The sequence below is a fragment of the Aythya ferina genome (assembly GCF_964211825.1).
Source record: "Aythya ferina genome assembly, chromosome: 4".
Taxonomy (NCBI): domain Eukaryota; kingdom Metazoa; phylum Chordata; class Aves; order Anseriformes; family Anatidae; genus Aythya; species Aythya ferina.
Window position 1 is genome coordinate 21,096,028 of NC_140300.1, and position 25,478 is coordinate 21,121,505.

Here is a 25,478-nt window from a genome sequence, read left to right on the forward strand (position 1 = left end):
CAAGACTTTCTTCCATTTTCCTCAAAGGGGAAACATTCTTGATTACACTAAACTATGTCTCAAGGTGCTTTCTTCCTACCTGAGATACAGACCAGTGGACACATAAGTGGGAGATTGGATGGAAGTGTACACGAAATTTTCTGGAGGAAAAGGGGGGAAATAAATGTTACCTAATTCTGTAGCCTAATAATATAGTTAATTGAATATAGGGTAGCTATGCTTTTCTCCCGTTCTCCAATTCCCCTTTGTATAATATCTCAAATGACTTTAATTACGTGTTTTGAACTGCTTATATATTTTACATTGCATATTCCTTTGAGAAAAAACAGAGATCATCCTGGATGAAAGGATCTGGCTGAAGTTTTTACTTCCACAGATAGGTATTCCAGACTGATTTAACCAATCCTAAACCAACCTAATCTCAGTAAAATTTAACTGGTTATGCAAATGTTTTTTTACAGAATAGCACCTAGTTGTCATTACATCTATGTTACCTCTCTGACAACCTGATCCTTTCTAACTCCCTTCATGGACTAATTTTGTTTCTGAATCTTCTGTCTTACATGTCTTTCCACTAAATTACAGATCACCTAGTCCAATCTCTGACCTAACACTAACCAGTCCTCCACTAAACCATATCACTAAGCTCTACATCTAAACGTCTTTTAAAGACTTCCAGGGATGGTGACTACACCACTTCCCTGGGCAGCCCATTCCAATGCCTAACAACCCTCTCAGTAAAGAATTTCTTCCTAATATCCAACCTAAACGTCCCCTGGTGCAACTTTAGCCCATTCCCCCTCATCCTGTCACCAGGCACGTGGGAGAATAGACCAATCCCCACCCCACTACAGCCTCCTTTAAGGTACCTATAGAGAGCAATATGGTCACCCCTGAGCTTCCTCTTCTCCAGGCTGAACAATCCCTGCTCCCTCAGCCATTCCTCATAAGACTTGTTCTCCATACCCTCACCAGCTTTGTTGCCCTTCTCTGGACTCACTTGAGCACCTCGATGTCCTTGTAGTGAGGGGCCCAAAACTGAACACAGTACTCAGAGTGCAGCCTTACCAGAGCCGAGTACAGGGGGGCAATCAGTTCCATAGTCCTGCTGGCCACACTGTTTCTGATGCAAGCCAGGATGCTGTTGGCTTTCTTGGCCACCTGAGAACACTGCTGGCTCATATTCAGCTGACTATCAACCAATACTCCCAGGTCCTTCTCTGCCAGGCAGCTTTCCAACCACTCATCTCCCACCCTGTAGCACTGTTTGGGGTTGTTGTGCCCCAGGTGCAGGATCCGGTACTTGGCCTTGTTGAACTTCATACAGTTGACCTCAGCCCATTGGTCCAGCCTATTCAGATCCTCCTGCAGAGCCTTACTACCATCAAGCAGATCGACACACACACCTAACTTGGTGTCGTCTGCAAACTTACTGAGGGTGCACTAGATCCCCTCATCCAGATCATTGATAAAGATATTGAAGAGAACTGGCCTTAATACTGAGCCATGGGGGACACCACTAGTGACTGGCTTCCAACTGGATTTAACTCCATTCACCACTACTCTTTAGGCCTGGCTACCCAGCTAGTATTTAACCCAACAAAGCATACGCCAGTCCAAGCCAAGAGCAGACAGTTTCTTCAGGAGAATGCTGTGGGAAATGGTGTCAAAAGCCTTACTGAAGTCAAGGTAGACCACATCCATGGCCTTTTCCTCACCCACTAAGCACATCACTTTGTCATAGAAGGAGATCGGGTTTGTCAAGCAGGAGCTGCCTTTCATAAACCCATGCTGACTGGGCCTGATCACCTGCTTGCCCTACAAGTGCCACGTGATGACACTCAAGATAATGTGCTCTATGAGCTTCCCTGGCACTGAAGTCAAACTAACAGACCTATAGCGTCCCAAGTCTACCCTCCGCCCTTCTTGTAGATGGGCATCACATTTGCTAGCCACCAGTCTACAGGAACTCCCCCGATAGCCAGGACTTCTGAGAAATGATGGAAAGCAGCTTGGCCAGCTCCCCCACCAGTTCTCTCAGTACCCTCAGGGGGATCCCATCCGGCCCCATCAACCAGTGTACATCTAAGTGCTATAGCAGGTCACCAACCATTTCCTTGTGGATTATGGGGGCCACATTCTGCTCCCCATCCCCTTCTACCAGCTCAGGGTACTGGGTATCCAGAGTTACATTCTGTCTATGAAACATTACATTCTGTCTATGAAACCTATAAAGACTTAAGCATCCATTCTAATAAATATTATCACACATAAAGCATAAGATGACCGGAGAGAAGACTGGAACATTTGGGAAATTCTACCATCTGTGCATCTCCCACTTATACTTATGCAAGAGTCTTCCCCCCACCCCAGTTCTTTTTACTCCAAAGACTTGTACACCTAAATGCATTTCCTTTTGTGGAGATAGGGATCTTTGCTGTCCACTGTCTTCAACATAGATTACTATATGTCACACAATAATTTTAAGAGGACATTATTAGGGTCATAAAATGAAATGCTCATTTCATAGTTAGAAAATTATGGAAATGAAGTTATAGGTGGAATCATAGTTCTGCCCACTTGTACTTGTACAGTCTGACATAGACTTTCATTAGAGTCATATCTTTCCCCAAGAGCCCTACTTTCTTTGTTGTATAGAAATGACCTTCTCTGAAGTGAAATCAAAGAGGAAAACAGTGTTTCATAGTGTTGAACACCATACTTTAATGCTGGAGTCTGGGACTCACTTCCACCATAGATTTCCTCCATGGTATTAAGTTACAGACAGAACATTTTGATTGCAATTTCATCTGAATTCTTACCTGAAATCCTGAGACTAATTTACAGAGAAGTGAGCATCCCCAAATATATCTTATGTCAGTGAAAGTTTTGTTTTGTGCATGTAAAAACTATGTAATTCTAAGCATTCCCCAAAATATGTATCTAAATATAATTAGCTATCCTAAATCTGTGGATATTTTTGATCATTTCCATATCATCTTCCCATTTGTAATGCTGGAATCATAATAACCCCTAAGATAATACAGTTCTTCACAAATTAATTACTATTTTTAATAGTTTAGGCAATGAAGTGATGTACATCAAAAAAATTAAATTTAATAATTCTGAGTCCAGGATGTTACTTGAACAATGTGCAGTAAATAAGGCCTTGAGACAAACTCTGAATGTGGAAAGATCAAAATATTAAATAGTTACTTATCAAGTATAACATTACACATTTGTTCTTCATAATTAAATAAAAAATAAATGTTAATGTTTTAATTTGTTAAAATGTATTTGTTTCATTATTTCATGTCTTTGTGTTTTATTCATTTATTGTTTACTTATTCATTATTTAAAATTGAAATTCAGTGGGGGAAAGTATATGAACATGTAATAAGATTGCAATCAAACATTGTAATGGATGGTGCAATGATGTCTGAATCAAGGGTTTGCTGACAGCATTGTTCTGATATTTTCTAACTTGCGTTTAATCTGGCAATATTAATAGTGTTAGAGAATCGGAATCACAGAATGATTGAGGATGGGAGGAACCTCTGAAGGTCATCTAGTCCAAATACACTGCTCAAACAGGGCCACCTAGGGCCAGTTGCCCAGGACCAAGTCCAGATGGCTTGATGTTCTTGATAATAGTCTTTAGTTTGGACATTAATTTTGACTATATCATTTCTCAGTCAAAAAATAAAACAAACCAAAATATATACATATATTAGTCATATGCTATATTAGTGATGTCATGGTTGGTCATAAGAACATCATTTTGTTCTGCTGAATAAGCCTTTGCTATCTGAACAATGCATGAGTGGGATAACTTTATAATAAATGTCACAATTCCTTTTGACATCATTGATATTTAGAAAATACAAGAATCTTTCTTCATCTTTTTTTTACTATTCAGACCTTTCCTCCAGGTGTTTAAACTTGGCAGATCCTCAGTTCACATTGTCATGTCCCAAAGAGAGATCACATGTCTGAAGAGAATATTTTCTGGACAATGAGCTAAAACTGTCAAGAAGGTGTTAGTCAATTACATTTTAGACCAGATCCAATGTGAATGAAATCCTTGGGGAAATTATTTTCTGAAAACTTAGGAATACCCCACAAATTTTATGTAAAGTTTTTCAGTGGATTATTGCTTGAACAAACTTGGGTGGATTTTAATATTCAGACAAAACGTAGCAGCTTGAAAAAAGATCAGGTTCTTAGTGAAATGTACGAAAGTGCTGAAAATTGTTTAAATAAGACTTTCTGTAAAATTCATAATCAATTCTATAAAAATTGAACAATCTATCTTCCTTATCACATATCATTGAATCAATGACTTTTTTTCAAAAATTTAACTACAGATTCAAACCTGGAGGGAAGAAGTTATATTCTAAAGCTCAGTAAAATAATAACTGACTTTTAAAAAGGAGGATATATTGTGAGAACTGTCGTGAAATCAAAATCTCTGAAGTTATCCTTCTTACTTATAACTTTCAGAATAGTACTAATACCAAGTCTAGTCATTAACTTCTTCCAGGAATAGTACATTGGATAAAAAGCAGAATTTTTTCTTCTCCTTATTTTGTCTTTATGAACTTTTTGGAACTGTAGTAAATTAGGTACATCCACAATAAGAGCCATGGAGTCTCCTTTGAGAACAAAAAAAAATAGAAGTTTATTACAAAAATGCTAAAATGTTTTAAAAAAGAAAAACAGAAGTTGGTAAATAAAAGATAAATAACTCGTTTAAAAAGTAGATTGTCCCAACTGTGTTGATATGTTTTAAAATGATTTCATTTTAAACTGAAAATTGGAACTCCCTCAGCTTTCTGAAATCTGCATTGTCTCATTTCTCCCTTATAAAATGTTAATATCATTTGTTCATAAAATTAAAAAATGTATTTTTTTCTTCCTCTTATTCTATTTTTAATCTTCTCTTTCTAATCTCGCTCTCTAACCTTCTCTAAGGTGCTTGATGGAAGAATTGTCTTGGAACAGTTTATTGTAGTGTCTGGATTTTGTGGATTTTGCTTGTTCATCAAGGTCTTAAACTTTAAAAATCTTACCACTTTCTTTATATTATACATTATATTTATATTCAGCCTGGTAACATCTAGTAACTGTTTGGATTTGGATTGACATTTGACATTCTGACCATCTCTCTTCTTGTAAAATGACAAATCCATACACGTTTTCGGGTTGGTTTTTGTTATTGTTTTTTGGTTTGTTTCTTTTGTTTTGGTTTGGTTTGGTTTGGTTTGGTTTGGTTGGTTGTTTTGTTTGTTTGGTTGGTTTTGTTTTTTGTTTTTTTCTGCCTGGGTCTTCTTACAGCTATATATTATTCAACTATATGTAGACACTAAATTCCTTTCCTTCTTCTGTTGTCCTGGAATGAGATAGGGTCCTCCATCTAGCTTTTCATTCTTATCCTCCTTTTTCCAAGATGTGCAAAATAACGAACTTGCATGTGAATGATGTAGACAATATGTAGACAATCCATAGAAAAGACAAACACAGTGGTAAAGAGACATACAGTGGCAAAACAGCAGAATATGTAAATAATGTATCACCTTGTAGACCTTACCAAAGTATCAAACATAAACCTTCAGATCTTATTTAGAAATTCTCTAGGAAAGGCAATGGCTTCCCTTTTGTAAAACAGGTAATAAATAAGAAAAAATAAGAAATATTAGAATTACTTACATAGAGATGCCCAATCAAATTAATACATTGTTCAGTTTTCAACAAGGATCATGATGATGAAATGAGAAAAACAGTTAATGAAAGTAAAGGTGTGGAAGAATTATCATATCTGAAATGAAACTGACTCAAAGGCTACAAAATACTCAAATCAAAAAGACTTACCGCAGAATCCTGAAACCAAAAGGTCTGGAACAAGGATTCTTAGTAAGTAAATCAGGATGAGCATTCAAGGCTAATGAGCAGGTTGCCTTTGAAAATGGCCATTGAAGGGAGGAAGTAATCAGATCTCTCAATATGATTTTCAGATGGTTTTCGAATGCAAAGCTTCAGAATCAATGTTGAGACAGGGAATGAGTAACAACACAAAAGCACCAAGAAAACATTAAAATCTATCTAAAGTTTTCAACAAGTAGATCATACCATTTACTTGATATCTTTCCCTAATCATCTATGTTCTAAGCAAAGCAAATGGAGAAAATCTCACCCATCTGGATTTCAAAACAGCTTGTCACACTATCTCATAAGAAAATTATTAGTTAACACTGAGAAAATAAAATAATTGACTAATCAGGAGAAGATAACAGATTGTGTTATGTGTTTGTGTCTTCAGATGGGTGCTATTAAAGAGATTCTTCAAGGACAGTCTTGCAACAGACCTTTTTTAATATTTAAATGAAAGACTAGATTAAAAAAAAAAAAAAAAAAAAAAAATGGAGCATGCTGCCAAAATGTGCAGATAACCCAAGTTTGGGAATCATTGAAAACACAAAAAACATACAAGAATAATCATATGACCTTGATGATTTCTATAATAGAAATTGCATTAAACTTACCAGTACAAACAACAGTGCAGCAAGATTTTCTGTTGTGAATTGCTAGCTCATCAGATGAAAATTACGAAGAAAAAGAAAGCTACCAAGTACAGAACAACTATCAGTTATCAAAACATTATGTAGCTATCAAAAATGCTGATATGAAGTATTAGACAAGGGATGGAAAGGAAAGGAATGGCTAATGCTATTACATCAGGTAGAATATAGATAGAAATCATGCACAATCCATGTTCTCCATATTAAATAAAGATTCACTAAAAGATCCACTAAAAATGGAGTGGTTATGAAGAGGAAGTCAGCATCATGTCAGGAATACAGAACATATTTCGTCAGACAAAAATGAAAAATATTGTATTATTTTGTGAAGAAGACTAACATGAGAGAAATGCTCTCTGTAAACACCTGATTGGATAAACAAATCTTGGAGATGTTTATAGTCAGGTATTGAACTTTGAGATCAATATCAACATAATGATGAATAGGTACACAGCAAATACGTTTAAGATTAAAAGAAAAAAAAAATTATTTTAGCCATGTGAGTGACAAAATTCTAGGCCTTTTTCTGTAGTGTGTAAAACTGCTAATTGATTTTAAGAGATACTTACATAGAAAGAGAGTTACAGTTATAAATATACATACATACATATATATATATAAAGCAACATGAGTGCTTGCATTAGCAAACTATAGGATATAGAATTCAGCATCCAAGGATCCACTTACAGTTTATTCTGAGTCATAAAGGTGATCTCTGAAGTCAGCCAAAATATCATTTACATTACTGTGGTTAAATAGCATTTATTTTGATTAAAATGCACATTGTTTTCTTCATTCATCTGCTTAAGATCTGCATGAATGTTTTAAACATCATTCGCTCACTCGGTGCCTAACACAACTATTCAGTCAAAGTACTTCCATTGACTTCTGTATGCTTTGGATTAGGTTCTATATCCTTACCTATCAACCAGCTTCTGCAGGCTCCCAGTATTATCACAATATTCGACTGCTTTTCTCTTTTCCCGTGATCTTAAAAGGCAAAGAAAGAGGTACACTTTGGTTGCACTGTCTGTTCTTTAATTTGCTTAGATTGCAGTTATTTCCTGCTGAGCCCTGGATGAGGTTTAGTTTGTTGAGCAACTTTTTAATCATCTCACAGAATGAATGAACTGGAAGATATGTCAGGCTTCTATCAGAAGATAAAAAATGTGGAAATTTATCAGTACTTCTCTTCCTCTAGATATATTGTAGGTCGTAAAACCCCAGTCCATACAGTAGTGCTTACTCTTATAAAGGAAGCTCAAAATGTAATTATGCAATGGATGATCTCAAGAAAACTTTTCAAAACAGTTAAAGTTGACATTAAAGTATGGCTAACTGTGCATGGCAAAAAGTGCAAAAGAGGCAGCAGGAGGACAAACAATTTCAAAGACTGGCTATGTAATCTTCCCTACAGGAAGGGTGGCTCAACCCACTCCCTCTTATTTTGGAGATTAAAGGTAGTTGTACAAAGCATTTCATAAGCCGTATATTGATTGGCGCTTAGCAGCCTAAAATTTATTTGCTTGCTGGATGGATTTGGCTTTATATTTTTTCTTCGGTGTTTATGGGATCCTTCCCTGACCTAAAATTCTTATTTTGGCTAACTGCCAAAGCTCTTCACTGGAGCTATGCAATATAGGGAAAGGAGCAGGGAAAGTTCAGGGGACTGACTCTTCACACTATTTCTTCCTCTGTCACACCACTAAGGTGGGAATGGGAGCAGGTGAATGGCCCTTACGCTTTTTTGTGAATAGCCACAACTCTGTTAGGGTCCAACAAAGGATTAGGGGGAAAAAAAGTATGCTTCTGAAATGAACAGATAAATAAGAGTTAGAACAACATAACCTGTAAGTGTTCTAATGTTGCGCTTTTCATATGAAAAGAAATGAGAAGACATAAATTATCTAGGAAAGCTGTTTTATTCTTTGCAGATCGAGGCCAAATAGATAGTCCAATAAACAATCAACAGCTTGGTCCTACTCTAAATTACTTCCCTTGTCATCATATTTAATTCCTTAACTTATAATAACAGTGTATTTATATGGTCCTTATTTCAGCTGAAGAGCAATGACGATTTCTGATGAACCAAACAGAAACATTAAAGTTCAGAAATAAGTAAATGAATATCTGTAGACTTATAAAATACATTTTGGTTATAACCAATAACATATATTGGAGTTAACTTATAGAAGAGAATTCCACAGAATTCAATTATCCATAATGGCATTTTAAATTTTAATATCAAAGGTTCTTTCTCTGAATTCTGCAGCACGGCCATCTTGCTTTGATATTTCTTCTTCAACAGGCAATTCAGATTAACTTTATTACAATATAACAGTTTAGTATGTTTTACTGATATCCATTTGGTTTCATGATACAAGACTCCCTTGTATATGTAGATCTCTGGAATTCAAATTTTAAACTCTCCTTAGAATGAACTGTTTTGACTTTCCAGCAGTCCATCAAATAAAGAGGAAATAACTGCCACGTATTCAAAGACGAATACTGAGTTGAATTCAGAATGCATCAAAAAACTATAGAAGTGCAAAGCTGTGGTCTGATGAACTTGGAAAGACTCATTTGTTAGTGGCTTGCTGGGTGACTGAGCAGGTCATTGCAGTTCCCACTGTCTCACAAGGATAAGTTACTTTGTGCTTCAATATGCTCACTATTAATATCAATTTTATATGAAAAGCATTATATCAAAAAAATTTACATTATTTCCAAAAGTAACTGGTGTTCTGTGCTACAAAATCCATACGCATAAGTGTACCCATGTAATGTTTTCAGTGACAATGAACACATTTTTCTTTCTTTGTCAATCCTACCTGGTTCTGATACCTTTCATTTAAATTAAATCCAGTTTTAATTATCTCCCCTCAGTGTGTCATTATATCTTCTGATGTAGAATAATGATCCATAATTTCCCCTCTTGTCTTTGCACTTGCAATTCATGCACACACACCTTACATGCTTTTTTTTTCTATAGTTTTCTTTGCATTTAAAGAAATTGAATAGTAGTTTAAATTAAAATAAATAAATAAATAAAATCTATGAAACAACGAGGCTGGGTGCAGCACTTGTTTATATCTTTAATCCAGGACATCCAGTAGTTGTCTATGAAGCATAAATATACCCCATATCTGCCTTCCCTCATGAAAATTCATATGCTTTTTAAAGACCTTTCATTAATTTTTCCTTCTGATTTCAAGCATAATCTATCTGTCATTTATGCATGATTTTGAATTATTAGAATTTTTCTCATATGGAAAAAAAAAAAATACCTTGTCTGTAAAAGGCCTTTCAGAACAGATCCTATGGAATAATAATAAACAAGCAAGAAAGAAAGAAAGAAAGAAGAAAGAAAGGAAGGAAAACAAGATTAATCTTTGCAATACATAAAGAAGTCTATATGCACTGCAAAAATAAAAATAAAAACCCTAGTAAACAGACTGACTACTCTTTTTACAAAATGTTACTTTTCAGCATTCTTTGCAGATGTGAGAGCTGTGAAATAATGATGGAATCATGCTTATGCAAGAAAGCAACCTTCTATTTTGAACAGACCTCAAATATTACTCTAAGAATGAGCAGTTATAATTATGTAATATTTAACCACTGTTGTCCAACACAAATCGTTTATACTCTGTCAGTAACTTTCATGGTGTTATCTAGCTCAAAATTCTCACAGTGAGTAAAAATTAGAGGATTTAAACAACATAACTAGTTCCGTGTTTAGCCAGCATTCAGTTAAGCAAGCACAGATGCAGCTATTATCTGCTTAAAAGTAAATCTGTGGTTTCCTTATTTAAACTCCTAAGTTTGAACGTCCATCAGAAAGGCTGTTGCTGCAATGAATAATTTAATCACTCCAGCCTATTTCCTGCTGCTACACAGCAAGCATTTTTGCAAAGCTGTGAAAGACACCGGGCAAGTGTCAGCACTCCCTATAATTCAGCCGACCTCCCAGTATATTCACTGCAACGAACTAAGGGAGCTCTGAAGCGGCCAGAGGGAGGTTGTGGTAGGGGAGGGAGGTGAAGAGATCACAACAGAATTGCACCAGATCAGCAAGACACTTTAGAAAGATGAAAGGTCAACGCGGGCTTAGTGCTGTTGTGGTGTCATTTCATCTGTTTGTCCCTTGGTGGAGTTCTTGAGTTAGTTTCTTCCCTCAGTCAAACAGCTTTAACTGCTTTATGGAGGGGTTTTGTCGCTGTTTTTCTCTTGCTTTCGAATTTGCTGTCATGTTTACTGTATTTAACCTTTTCCTCATATTATTACGGATATGTTACTTCCAAGCCCACCTGATTTTTTTCCCCCTTCGGGAGCTTGTTCTTTTGTGTGCGCGCGTGCATGCGCGCAAATGAGCACATAATAACATACATTAAAGTATAGAGTGATACAGCTAGTTAAATAACCCGTCTGTCTTTAAGCCGAGGTGGGCTCTCACTGCAGCCCCGAGAAGTGATGCTCCGGTTGGAGCCAGCGGCGTCCCTAAACTGCAGAACCCAATCGTCCTGGGCTGAAAGCGCCGAGCGCGAGTCGGGACGGGGGAGGCAGGAGCCGGCTCCGCCAAGACATGCAGATCCGCTAGCCACTAATGGCATCTGCATATTTTAGCCATGACCCCTGGCTTTCCAATCACCAGCTACAACAGCAACAAATCCCCGTTGCAGAGCATCGGAAAGGGAGCTTCGAGGGGAGGGGGATGCAGAGGAGTTGAGGAAGCTCCCAGCCTGCTTTAGGATTTCCCCACGTACAGCAGGCTGCGAATGTCAGCAAGACGGATTCCTTCCCACACGCAAGATGCCACCTCGGTGGCCTTATCAGATGTTCCCTTTAAGGACACGAGCTCTTATTTCCCCTCTGTGTATCTCCAGCATCTCGGGCTCTTTTATTTATAACAGCCGATTACATTTGTGATCCCGCATCCCACTTGATCTCGCCAGATCAGCAGGGCAAATGCCGGATCGTGGCTGAGCGGGCGCCTGTGTGCATCGGGGAGAGGGTGGGCGGCGGGGAGGGGGGGGACAGTACTGCGCAACAGATTTCACCGAGAGGGCGAAACCTCCCCCGCCCGAAACAGCTGGGCTCGGTCCTACCGCCCCCCAAACAGCCGTGAGCGCCCTGGCCGCCGTGCCGGGGTGGCGGGGAGAGGGGGCGGGGGTGATTCCCCTCTCCTCCTCCCATCCCCCGCACCAAGAAGCAGGGTGGCGGGGGAGGGGGGTGGAGGAGGGGGGCACAGCCAGCACGGCCCCGTCCCCCTCCCGGCTGCCAAGGCACGTGGACCAGGAGCGGCGCTGCCATCCACCATGCAGCGCACGTCGGGCCCATTTCCCACGCCGTTTGCCTGCCCTGGGGGAGGAAAGGAGGAGGGGGAGGAAGGGGGAATGATAGAAAAAGGGGGGGTGGGGGGGAGCCGTTACCTCTGCTCCGAAAGAGGAACCAATCCACTGTGAAGGACGCAGCACTCCCGAGCAGGAAAGACATTGCACATTCAGAGAGAGATTGCATGCGAAGACACTGCAAAAGAGAAAGAAAGGGAGGGGGCTGGGGGGCACAGACCGCATGTGAAAGACATAGTGTGTGTAAGAGAGGCCAGAGAGGGTAGAAAGGGGAGGGGGGAAAGATTGCACATGGCAAGAGAAAGGAATCACTCATTCGCTTGGAAAAGGCTCTCGCAAAGCAGACCGTAGTAGAAATGGGAAACAACGGGGAAGGAGACGCAGAGAAGAGGCGAGGAGTCCATGCCGTGCAACAGCTCGGAATCCGATTAAAGTTTATGGCGGGGAGGTTAAAAGCGCTTTCATCCCGCCCCTCCCCTGGTGAATACATTAAGTTTCCTGGCTGCGTTTAAAAGCACAAAGGGAAGGGAGCAGCGGGAGCTTCGGGTTGCAATTGTATTGCTAGTGCGGGGAGCCAGTGTAATGCAGTATGCTGGTATTCCCTACGTACTGGTGTGTCTGGATCTTACAATGTGGGCAAAATTTCCTCCTCTCGGAGCTCCAGAACAGCGAGGGGAAATTTTGATAAATTCAAGTTGCTTGGCAAATATAATAGGGATTTGGTATTAATCCTACTTAACCCGCTGCGAAGATGCTGAGCTCCCGAGCCCCCCTCCTCCGTCCGGGACTGCGGCGGTAAGCACTGAGCCTGCGCCGAGCCGGGCTTTCTCGCTGATGCTGCAGATATAAAGCCGAGTGTCTTCAGCATTTGCGGGGGAGGGTTTTCGCGTCCTGGCGAGGCGGGGAGAGCGGCCGGAGCCGAAGCCCTGCAGCCCTCCGGAACGGGGAGCAGTCACTCCCGCTTCCGAGAGGACTCCACGCAGCGTGGCTCTGCCCCTCTGTGCCTCTGGACTCCCCAGAGAAAGAGGTGGCAACCTTCCCTCCCTCCCACATTCACTCGCCGCCCCGAATGACAAAGACAAGCTGTGACCATTGCTTTGAACCACCTCGGTATCCGGCCGCTTTTGCTCAGATGTCACCGTCATGAAAGAAAGACAATTCATTATACTCGCCTGCATGCATGCGTCTTTATTCAGAATGACCGCTTAATGCAAGGAATACGCGCACCCACAGATCCCGCAGCAACTTGTTTTCCCACAGGAGGAGAGAGCAGCTGGATTCGTGCCCCCCAACTCACTGCCCACACACGCATACGCCGGGTCGCTTCCCACGGGCTGCCCCAAGCTCGCCCTCAGGTCCCCCCTCTCCCTCCAGCCTACCGGGGTATCCCTTTTTTTCCCTGCGAGAACCTACCGGAGAGGACAGACACAGGAGCCCAGGCACCACCCACAGCGCAGGGGCAGGGGCACGCAAATGCTAGAGGCGATTAAATGGCACAAAGTCAAAAGGAGAAGCGAACTAGGGACGCTAGGATAGGCAAAGTTGAAAGGAGAGAGCTTAACGTTAATTTCCCGCTTACCCAGGTAGGTGACGCTACATTTTAGCAATCATCGAAGCTGTAAGTCTGTTCGGAAATAAATCTGGTACTTCTTACATGTGCTTATTCTACTAGCCCTCTCTCCCCCCTCCTTGATCTTTTCTCCGATTTTTTTTTTTTTTTTCCTAGGAAACCCACAAGCACGCTGAAAAAGCACATTCAAATCATGGAAATAGGAAGTGCATGAAAACAAAGCCCAAAAGGCTCAAACAGCACTGGGAAACAGGACGAAAGTCTGAAATCTAAGGCAGCCCCCCTTCCTCCCTGGAGTTTTATGCCGTTCCGGTGACTGCAGCTATTTCACAAAAGCACTGACACGACAGGGGAAGGTGGGAATCTGTGAGAAATGAGTTTTCTTACCAGCGTGATTCCGCAAAATGCAGAGCCCCGAGTGTGCACCAGCTCTGCCTAAGAGAATGGCGAATAAACATTTGCTTAAAAAATCGTTGCTCGGTTCACAGTCTACAGCGGAGGTGGGGAGGGAGCGGGTAGGAGAGAATCACTATAGATCACGGGTTAGAGACAGCAACAGCAGCAACGCTCGGGCGTATAATGAGGATCGGTTCTGAGGACTGAACTGGTGTTTTGTGATGAGCAGCTATCCCACTTGCAGCACTAGCAGCAGCAGAGACAGAGGGTAAGGCTGGGCTTTCTGGAGTGCAGCGCTTGACTCGTCCTCCTCCTCCACCTCCTTCCTCCTCCTCCTCCTCCTCCCTCCCTCTCTCACTCTCGCTCTCTCTTTCGCTCTCTCTCTTCCTCTCTCTTTCTGTGTGTATGTAGCGCAGGCGGCTGTACTGCTGCAGCGTCAGGGAAGAGCTACCGAGAGAGGCTTCAGCAGCTCCCACCACTTTGGGCAAACTTGCCGGTTTACTGCCTTCTTTTTTTTTTTTTTTTTTTTTTTTCCGAGTGGGAAGCTTCTCAGTTGCCATTCAACATTTTAAAGCACAAGCCGCTCTGCCGTGAAAGCGCCTGAGCCACACTTCTCTGAAAGACACAGGAGGGAATACACAATTGCAGATTTCACCCACCGTGGCGGTGCAGATCACAGGAAACAACTGACTGATATAATTTTATTTGCAAATAGAACTCCGTGGGGTTTTTTTGTTGCTTTTTTTTTTTTTTTTTTTTTTTTTTTTTTTTTTTTTATCGCGCCGCGGCTCTTTTCCCCTCCCCTTTGCCATTCCGCTTATATGGATGTAATTCAGAATCTGTGTTAATTCACGTGGGGGATCCAGTTACATCTTGTTCCGCTCCGGGTGTATTAACGAGAGACCAAAAATCGCCTTTGGACACATAGTTTTGTTGCTAACCTTTGAACTGAAAGGATCAAGTTCAGATCTGGTTACCTGCATTGGGACGGGAAGGAAGAGGAGAGAGAGAGAGAGAGGGAGAGGGAGAGAGAGACTGCAATCTCATTTGTGAATCGCTCTCAGTGCTGCAGATCCAGATTGCTATAACACATGCAGTGCAAATGCAGGTAAGGCACACACACAAACTGCGGATGCAAAAACAAACTTGGGACTGTTGTGTGTGTATATTCATATCTACAGCCTTGCAAATTCCGGGCAAACGGCTTCTGCAGTTTCTGTATCGTTGCTTTGTGACTAATGACCTTGCGCAGAGTTGTTAAAAAAAATCCTCTCCGGAGAAAGAGCTGAACATTTCAGGCGATCTCTGAAGATGGATTTGGGTGCTTTTCTGCCAACCAAAGGGGATATTTTATGGACTGCTCTGTAATACAAGGGGTTCTTCCCCTACCAATTGTGCAGCTATCGACATTATTGGGATTTTTTTTTTCTTTGCCTTTTAAATTATTATATTTTTTTAAAAGAACTGCCCGTTGCTAAAAGGATTTGGAGTTTTCCCGGACACAAGCCCTTTGAATAAAGCAAATCACATTTTTTTTTTTCCTGTGTGTGCAGAGAGGGGAAAGAATAAAGCTAATGCATTGGTCGTAAACGGCTGAGAGAGAGAGGGGAGAGAGAGAGAGAGAGTGTGTGTGAATTGTAGTTAACTCTAGTGTCGAAGAAGACGACCTGGGGGGCTTCAAATCGCGCAGTGCTGCTCCTGCTTTTATTGCAAACCTTGCAAAGTGATTACAGTAAAATCAGAAAGGAGGAGGAGGAGAAGGGGGAGGAGGAGGAAAATCCCATCCTATCTGCCGAGATGAATCTTTAAAAAGCAAAATACACTGTCCCGTGAACTGTAAGTATATCGCAACTGGAAGGCAGGGAGAGCAGCAGAGGAGCCAACAGCAAGCTTTTGCCCACCGATTGCACCAGCCATGAGACAATAAGTTTCCAGAAACAGAAGGATTTTATAATTGATCACCTCGGACTCTCAGGCGTTCTGTTGGCTTACCAGGGGAGTTTACTGGGGGGCGGGTGGGAGTGAGAGGAGGGGGGGGGTTCGGTGCAAAGAAGATGAGGAAGATGCGGACTCTCCTTGGTTTTGTGCATTGCTGTTGCTGCTGCTTCTTGCTCCTCCTGCCTCCGCCGCTCTGGGTCAGCCTGGCAGCGGCCAAGCAGCTCCTGAGGTACCGGCTGGCCGAGGAGGGACCCGCCGACATCCGCATCGGCAACGTGGCTGCAGACCTGGGGATCGTGACGGGCTCCGGAGAGGTGACATTCAGCCTGGAATCGGGCTCCGACTACCTCAAGATCGATAACATGACCGGGGAGCTGAGCACCACGGAGCGGCGCATCGACCGCGAGAAGCTGCCGCAGTGCCAGATGATCTTCGACGAGAACGAGTGCTTCCTGGACTTCGAGGTGTCGGTCATCGGCCCCTCGCAGAGCTGGGTGGACCTCTTCGAGGGCCGGGTCATCATCCTGGACATCAACGACAACACCCCCACCTTCCCTTCCCCTGTCCTCACGCTTACCGTGGAGGAGAACCGGCCCGTGGGGACCCTCTACTTGCTCCCCACCGCCACCGACAGGGACTTCGGCCGCAACGGCATCGAGCGCTACGAGCTGCTGCAGGAGCCCGGCGGGGACGGAGGACGGCGCGGTGGCGGCGGTGGCGGCGGCGGCGGTGGGGGAGGCGGCGGGGGGGGATCGGTGCCCACCGGCTCGGAGAGCGCCCTCTACCCCGGTGGCAGCAAGCGGAGGCAGGAGGCGGATGCGGCGGCCCGCAGCAGCGTGTTCGAGCTGCAGGTGGCCGACACCCTGGACGGGGAGAAGCAGCCGCAGCTGATCGTCAAGGGGGCGCTGGACCGCGAGCAGCGGGACTCCTACGAGCTGAGCCTCCGTGTGCGGGACGGCGGCGACCCGGCGCGCTCGTCGCAGGCCATCCTGCGGGTGCTGATCACCGACGTGAACGACAACAGCCCCCGCTTCGAGAAGAGCGTCTACGAGGCGGACCTGGCTGAGAACAGCAGCCCCGGGACCCCCATCCTGCAGCTGCGAGCCGCCGACCTGGACGTTGGGGTGAACGGGCAGATCGAGTATGTCTTCGGGGCGGCCACTGAGTCCGTGAGGCGCCTGCTGCGGCTGGACGAGACCTCGGGCTGGCTCAGCGTCTTGCACCGCATCGACCGCGAGGAGGTGAACCAGCTTCGCTTCACCGTGATGGCCCGCGACCGCGGGCAGCCCCCCAAGACGGACAAGGCCACTGTGGTGCTGAACATCCGCGACGAGAACGACAACGTGCCCACCATCGACATCCGGAAAATCGGGCGCATCCCGTTGCGGGACGGGGTGGCCAGCGTGGCCGAGGACGTCCTGGTAGACACCCCCATCGCGCTGGTGCAGGTGTCGGACCGGGACCAGGGTGAAAACGGCGTGGTGACCTGCACCGTGGTGGGCGACGTACCCTTCCAGCTCAAGCCGGCCAGCGAGGGCGAAGGGGAGCCGCAGAACAAGCGCAAGTATTTCCTGCACACTTCGGCCCCTCTGGACTACGAGGCGGTCCGCGACTACAACGTGGTGATCGTGGCCGTGGACTCGGGCAGCCCCAGCTTGTCCAGCAACAACTCTTTGCTGGTGCGGGTCGCCGACACCAACGACAACCCTCCCGTCTTCGGCCAGGCCGTGCTGGAGGTCTCCTTCCCGGAGAACAACCTTCCCGGCGAGAGGGTGGCCACGGTGGTGGCCACGGACGCGGACAGCGGCAAGAACGCCGAGCTCACCTACTCCCTGGAGCCCTCGCCCCTCTCCTCGGAGACGCCGGGCGGCATCTTCAGCATCGACCCCGACTCCGGGGACGTGTCGGTGCAGGCGGTGCTGGACCGCGAGCAGCGCGACACCTACGAGTTCCAGGTGACAGCCCGGGACAAGGGGGTGCCGTCGCTGCAGGGCTCCACCACGGTGGTGGTGCGGGTGGCCGACCGCAACGACAACGAGCCGCGCTTTATGCAGGACGTGTTCACTTTCTACGTGAAGGAGAACCTGCAGCCCAACAGCCCTGTGGGCATGGTGACCGTGATGGACTTCGACAAGGGGCGCAACGCCGAACTCAGCCTCTCCATCCAGCCCGGCGAGCACGACCAGGCGGCCGGCATCTTCTCCATCGAGAACGACACGGGAACCATCTACTCCACCGTCTCCTTCGACCGGGAGCAGCAGACCAGCTACACCTTCAAAGTGAAGGCGGTGGACGGGGGCGAGCCACCGCGCTCGGCCACCGCTACCGTGTCCCTCTTTGTAATGGACGAGAACGACAACGCGCCCACCGTCACCTTCCCCAGCAACAGCTCCTACACCGTGCTGCCGCCCTCCAGCAACATGCGCACCGTGGTGGCCACGGTGGTGGCCACCGACGCCGACACCGGCCTCAATGCCGACCTCAACTACAGCATCGTCGGGGGCAACCCCTTCAAGCTCTTCGAGATCGACCCGGCCAGCGGCGTGGTGTCGCTGGTGGGCAAGCTGGCCCCCAAGCACTACGGCCTGCACCGCCTCGTGGTGCAGGTGAACGACAGCGGGCAGCCGCCCCAGTCCACCACCGCCCTGCTTCATGTCTTCGTCAACGAAAGCCTGTCCAACGCCACCGTGGTGGAAAGCCAGGTGGCCCGCAGCCTCCACACGCCTCTGGCCCAGGACATCGCTGGCGACCCGAGCTACGAGCTGAGCAAGCAGAGGCTTAGCATCGTCATCGGCGTGGTGGCTGGCATCATGACCGTCATCCTCCTCATCCTGGTGGTGGTCATGGCCCGCTACTGCCGCTCCAAGGGCAAACACGGCTACGAGGCCGGCAAGAAGGACCACGAGGACTTCTTCACTCCGCAGCAGCACGACAAGGCCAAGAAGCCCAAGAAGGACAAGAAAGGCAAGAAGGGCAAGCAGCCCCTCTACAGCAGTATCGTCACCGTTGAGGCTTCCAAGCCCAATGGGCAGCGCTACGACAGCGTCAACGAGAAGCTCTCGGACAGCCCCGGCATGGGGCGCTACCGCTCGGTCAACGGGGGTCCGGGCAGCCCCGACCTGGCCAGGCACTACAAGTCCAGCTCGCCGCTGCCCACCGTCCAGCTGCACCCCCAGTCCCCCACCGCCGGCAAAAAGCACCAGGCCGTGCAGGACCTGCCCCCGGCTAACACCTTCGTGGGCGCCGGCGACAACATCTCCATCGGGTCGGACCACTGCTCCGAGTACAGCTGCCAGGCCAGCAGCAAGTACGGCAAGCAGGTAAGGGAGCCGCGCCGCGCGCACGCCCCCGGCACGCGCGGGCACGCGCACACTCGCACGGGCACGCGCACACGGGGGGAGGGAGCGCCGGTGCCCGCCTTGACCCCCCTAACACAAGCACACAGGACTACCACGCACAACGACCCCTTCAACCCCCAATACCCCTCCCCAGCCTATGCCCCCCAGCCAGGTGCACACCACGCAGGAAGGACAGTCAGAGATCTTTATTATTACCATTTGTGGGGTACCCCCCGCAATCTCCCCACCGGCCTGCCCCTGTGGCCGCACCGGCGGGGGGCGCCCACCCGGGTGCTGAGCCCCCTCACCATGTCCCACCCAGCCTGCAGCTGGCCACGGGGGCGGGCTGCAGGCAGCCGTCACAGACAGAGAGCAAACCCGAAATAACTTGCTTGTGGGCTCTCACACCTTCTTAGGGCCCGTTTTGTGGGCGGGATGGGGTGCACGAACCCCAGGCGAGTTGTTCTGCCGCCCCCGCCCCCGGGCCCGGCCTGGCTCGCACCGGAGGCTGAGCCACAGGGGAGGCGAGCTGGGAGGAAAGTTTTTTATTTTTATTTATTTATTTATTTATTTATTTTTCGGGGGAGAGGGGGAGGCAGGGGCTTTGCTGATGTTTACTGAGGCGGTGGGTGAGAGTGGATTTGCAGCCGCCGCGCTGAAACGTTAATGGCTGTAATTATCAGGTCGTTCATTAGGATCGCAACGCTTAAATAATCTAAAAAGCCTATCTGTTCTCTAATTTACATCACTGATGTTCAGCGGTTGCTCTGAACACACATAAATATGAGCTTAGAATCGGACCCCAGCACGCCTTCAAGGCCTTTTTTTTTTCTTTTTTTTTTTTTTTTTTTTTTTAAATGTACGTCACATCAAATTACTTAATTCAAACTGAGGGGCCCTTATTTGCCAGCCCAGCTGGTGCACAGCTATGTCTACAGAGAGGTTGACTTCCCTGAGAGCTCTCGGACCGAGGTGAACCTTCCTTTGCCGGTGCCCTAAGCGGCTGGCTCTGATTTCCACCGTGCTGGTGGAGGCCTGCTCGGTGAAGCCCCAGCAGTATAGAAGTGGCAGCGGCAGGGACTTCCCTACAAGCCTTGAAATAATACAGGGATAGTACAGCGGAGAAACAAGCTCCTAAATGAAAGCTTTGTTTATTTTGTAAGACACATATGTAGCCTGAACAGAAGTCAGTTTTCTTCTTGTGAGCGCTTTTTGGGCTGCTGTATAAATGAGATAGATATTTAACACTTGGAGATTCCCATTACCTCCTTCCACATAAGATAACATTCTGAGTGTTTCCTCAGCTACAGCGTATGTTACACAAGAATCTCCAGATAAATGATGCTGATTCATGCAAATACAGAGACAAGTCTGAAACAGGAAAATTCTGACTAGTTTGACAAAAATGCTTTCTTTTCAACTTATTAACATGCAAATATGGTACACTATGACATTTTTTATGCTTTGAAACGTCTGCTAGACTACTACAATTGAAGTTCTATGGTGTGTAACCAGTATTTGCATTCTGCTCAGAAATACTTAAGATACTGTAAAAGGAAACGAATTGTATCAGCCACACAGTCTTCCAGATCACCAAAAATGTGTGACTGATGTGCTATCTGCTAGTATTTTTGTTTATGTATATGTCACACAGATGTTTTGTAGAACATTTGACACAGTCGTTTCTGGGTGATATATTTCATCAGTTCTCTCCTAGAGAGAACATTATAATTTCAGTTTAAAAATACAGCCTATATAAAATACAAAGTATCGAGAAAGTTCCTAAGCTTCCATCTAGTAAGGTTTATTAAGCCCGTAGATTATGCCTTCTTAGGGAACACTGGAACAACAAAGTAGAAGTGGAACAAATGCTAATCAGATGCTACTTCTTTCTTGCTGCTGCAAATCATCTAAACATATGAATTAAAAACTGTTAAAAGTGCAATTTATTTTCAATGGAAAATAGCTTGTCTGCAGAATGTGCTAATGGTAAAGGATTGTTACATATAAATGATTATTTTGCTTGTTTAAATACCTTATTTGAGGTTATGTTAAAAATATTTGTGGGTTACTTAACATTTTGTAAGGACTTATTTTTTAATATATGATACTTTAGAAGACTTATTTGTAAAAAGAAAAAAAAATTACACTTTTACTTGCAGCAGTCAAGCTGAAAGAAATGCATTCTGAATTGCTCCATTATTTATCCATTTTAGTATAAAAACCGTTCCTCAGTGTTGATAGTTTTCCTGTGCTAGATGTCTAGTTTGTAAGTGAAGGCAAGTTTACTTGAGTAGTTTATAGGCAATGTTCTAAATGCCTTAGTTATGTCTTTTTATTTTTAAATATGTTGAACGTACTTGTATGCTTGCTAAGGATGTGCCTAACTTAGTTAAGGAAAGTTTCCAAATAACTGCAGAGACTGCCGGGCATAAAATTTCTGTTACCAGTTTCCTGAGGGTAGTTGCCAGCATATTGCTGAGTGACATTTATATAGTTTTGTTCATGCTTTTGCATACTAGTATACACTTTAAGATGTATTTGCATAAACAGTATGTAGACTTTTCACTTCTCAGACGTTGACAGTGGAGCATTTCTCAGTTTATCAGGCAAAACACATTAGCATTTATAACACCCAAACCACGTGGAACACTTGTTCAGCACGTTGAGAGAGAAATGTGAAGCACTTTGTAGATAAATTGGTATGATGTGGTGTGTATCACAGTGTTTCATAGTTCTGTTGTCCATATGAAATAGAGCCAATGGCATAGTAACATGAACATTATGAGGAGATCAGGTGAAATCTCTGTGGTTGCCTTTATTGGCACTTCCATATTTGACACTTTTGTATGTTCTAAGGAGACATTAGAAGGTTTATAAAGTTTTAAAATAAATAAGTGGACACAGCTGCAAGTATCTGTTCTAAGTTACTAGAATTGAGAGAAATAGCCATTTTCCATTAATGTAATTAGAATTATTAATTGATACTTCCACATACACACAGTATCTTAGTCAGGAAACAAAACCTCGACTTAGTTGACTGATTGGTGTGCCCAAGTGAATGCAAGCTGTTTTCATTCTGATTTAAGGTAGTGCATTGCATATGTTACATGAATTGTTTGATACACTACTTTGTAGGAGAAACTCACCAGAGAAAGCTAAAAACAATTTGTAACTCTCCTCCCTTAAGTATTTTATTATGAAGTTTAAATTCTATTCAAGACTTCTAACATTTCACCCTTACTTTTATAAAAGATCTTTTACAATTTTATTTGAAACTTATTCATCTTTTTTTTTCCCCCCCCCATGGTATTACTCTCTGAAATATTATTTTAGTCTCCCATTTAGCTATTCTCCCCATTCAGTAAAGTTTCTACATATAAGGAAGCTGATGTTTAAATCCCCAAGTATTCCATAGGTCTTAATCACCTGCCAAAAGTTAAACCCGTGTTTTGTCAGAAGGGTTTTGCTGAATCGGGATGAGTCTAAGAAAGTGCTTTGCTGGATTGTAGATTTTAAATATGAACCCTCGAGGTGCTGCATGTTGCCAGTCAGGGGCCTGGGTACTATTAACTTCCAATAAAGACAGACAAAGATAAGGAAAAGTCATTGAGTAACAGCAATCACTTGGTAACTTGGGGGGGGGAGGGGAGGGGGGATTGTATCTTTAATTGTAATTCTAAAATATATTTTCTAATTCTAAACTACTATATGTTTTCTCATATTATTTACAAATATATATATATATATATAATGTATACTGTTTTCTACACCTTCTTTCACCATGCAAAATAATGGCATGTGAGCAGGTTTATTTCAATGAAACTTTTCATTGTTACTGAGATTAGGATGTTAATGATCCATTTTTGAAGAATCGGCCTTTTAAAGCCTGTTCATATATTTGTTTGATAAACAAATATAAATATACTGTTTAGTGTAGAAAAACATTTGCATACTGGAGTGTGCTGACACACTAGTCAAAATTGAATGCATTTCCTGTTGTCACAAAAGTGACTTGGGACGTTCCATGACTGAGGAGGAAACAGGACCCAAGCCTAGTTTTACAAAGATTTCACCAAAGTTTAATTTCCATGAAAGTGGAATACATTAAAATTATTTTTAAAAAAAAAAAAAAAAAAAAAAAACTTTTTCTTGTATGGTAGTCAGTTAATCTGTTAATAACCTTTCTAACATTAACCAGTGTGTTGTACTGCAGAAGCATTTTGATGAGTTGGTTATCAGCTATGTGAATTGTATCTATAAACAAAACAGGGCCATTTCCTCATAAATATGTACATGGACCAGCATGTTAATGGCACCCAAAGTTCATGCGTTAAGGGGTTTAGCCATGCAAGAAAACGTCACCTTTTTATGTTTAGACATACAGATACATGCATAGACTTAGATCAAACACAGCTTTTTAAGTCACATAACAACTTTCAGTAATAAAGTGTATCCATAACTTTCAGCCTATCAAATATCCTACAGTATAAAAATAATAATGTAAGCTATAGTCCAATGTAGAGGAAAAAAAAAAAAGAGAGGATATTCATAAAATTTAAAGATTTACATTGTTGGCTTCTTTCAGATAGGTACCTTTAAAATCGTTTGGTTCAAGGTGTCCAGAAATGTCTTTTCGTTTTCTGTTCTCAATTTGCATTACATTAAATACTTTGCAGTTAGTTTTTAAAAGTGACCCACATTTGACCTTCAGTAACGAATTATGATGAAAGAGGGGCTAATTAAACATGAAATAGATTGATTGTTGATGCTTTAATTATCTCTATTTAACACAAAGTGTTTCAATGATAAGTACAGCCTTTATTTTTTTTCCTCTTCAGTAAAATCATCTTGTACAATGTGCAAATGACTAAGTTACCACTGAATCATTCTGCACTCCCAGGAGATGTACAGAGCCAAAAGGGACAGGATCTGAGTAAAGGAGGATTCATGCTTTGAATAAGTAACGAACTGTACTATTATAGGCAAGGGGGAGAAAGAAACATCTTTAAAAGGACAGAATCTGATTTATCAACTCAGACAGGTCTCTGGCATTGTACATACCAATACAAGCCTGGGTTATACCCATGGTTAGTAGTTGGATCCATGCTGTATCAGTCATTGTACTGTAGCAGTGTATTTCTGAATATGTATCTTTATTTTTATTTGTACATTGAATAGCCATGTTTCCTATTATTTGGGATATTTGATTGTTTGGCCAACTAGCCGTGTTTCAGAGAAATACCTGTCCTAAAGCTTCAGACACATTTTCCTTTATGGATTTTTCTTCAAAAATTTTGTTTTTTTTGTGTAGTTAAAGATCTGTGGGGTTACTTTGAAGTATTAAACTTATCTAACGTGTTTTGCTTTAAATTATAAGAAAGAATCAACAGACTTCTAAAACAGTTGACATTGTGCTTTTGAATTAATTAACTAACATCACAAGCACTGCGAATTCTCTGCTGTATTTGCAGAACTTTTAGTGTTTAATTACAAATCTTAACAGAATGCATAATCTTAAGAACCCCTGTTCTAAAGACAGCAAATAATTTTTTTTACTATAGACATATAGGAAAGAGTGATATAGATATATGAGCAATTCAGTACAGTTTTTAGTAAGACGGTCTTCTAACTGATTTTAGCAATTCTGCTTCCAAGAGATATTTATAAATTGTTAAAGCTGCAAAACGTTTTATTTTTTTTTGGTCTTAGACTGTGTGTAATATGTTCCATGTAATTTATTTTCTTCTATTCTCAATTTTTATTGCATTTTAGGAATTTGTGTGCTCAGGAGATGCTGTTCTGATATATTTATTTATTTATTTATTTATTTATTTATTTATTTTTATATATTTATTTTTTTCCCCTGATTTCCCTTTCCTAGAAGAGGAGATTTGTTGTCTGTGTGTTATCAGATTTTGGACTTTGCTAGCTTATACTACATATTCAGTTTTATCAGTAATTAAAACAAACAAAAATTATGTAGACCAATAGTTAACATCCACAATCAAAATAAATATTTTTCTTATGACTCTTATATAAAAATTTGCATTATTTCAGCTTTTGGATGAAGGTAGTAAAAGAAAATGCTGACATTGGTATGAGTGTATGTCAGGTTTATTGACTGTAAAGTTTAATGAAAAGTGTGTTGGTATACTGCAAATCCCAGTAGCAGTATAAGAATGTTTAAAATACTGTTATTTTAAAATAATTTTAATTATTATCTTCCAATTGGTCTCACAGTACCTAGTCCTAGCTTGCCTTGTTAATTTCCTGTCCTACAAAATGCACATTGCTAATTATATAG

The 25,478-nt window shown here is 43.2% G+C and overlaps 2 protein-coding genes and 1 long non-coding RNA gene across 18 annotated transcripts in view; 2 read left to right on the forward strand and 1 right to left on the reverse strand.

Moving 5' to 3' along the window:
* LOC311435858 (uncharacterized protein) overlaps positions 1–12,385 on the reverse strand; it is a 55,097-nt gene extending 42,712 nt beyond the window's left edge. For all 4 annotated transcript variants that reach the window (XM_084517362.1, XM_084517360.1, XM_084517359.1 and 1 more), the window contains exons 1-3: positions 12,011–12,385; positions 7,500–7,568; positions 5,872–6,033 (exon numbers count right to left, since the gene is read on the reverse strand). In XM_084517362.1, coding sequence (XP_084373488.1) covers positions 5,872–6,033; positions 7,500–7,568; positions 12,011–12,081 — 302 coding nt within the window. In that variant the 5' untranslated portion in view covers positions 12,082–12,385. The remainder of the gene's footprint in view (positions 1–5,871; positions 6,034–7,499; positions 7,569–12,010) is intronic.
* A 520-nt stretch (positions 12,386–12,905) lies between these two features.
* Positions 12,906–15,485, forward strand: LOC311435861. The gene is made up of 2 exons (XR_014692454.1): positions 12,906–13,512; positions 13,656–15,485. It is a non-coding gene; the product is annotated as an uncharacterized lncRNA (long non-coding RNA).
* A 454-nt stretch (positions 15,486–15,939) lies between these two features.
* Positions 15,940–25,478, forward strand: part of PCDH7 (protocadherin 7) — a 294,429-nt gene continuing 284,890 nt past the window's right edge. For all 13 annotated transcript variants that reach the window (XM_084517345.1, XM_084517350.1, XM_084517353.1 and 10 more), the window contains exon 1: positions 15,940–19,153. In XM_084517345.1, coding sequence (XP_084373471.1) covers positions 15,950–19,153 — 3,204 coding nt within the window. In that variant the 5' untranslated portion in view covers positions 15,940–15,949. The remainder of the gene's footprint in view (positions 19,154–25,478) is intronic.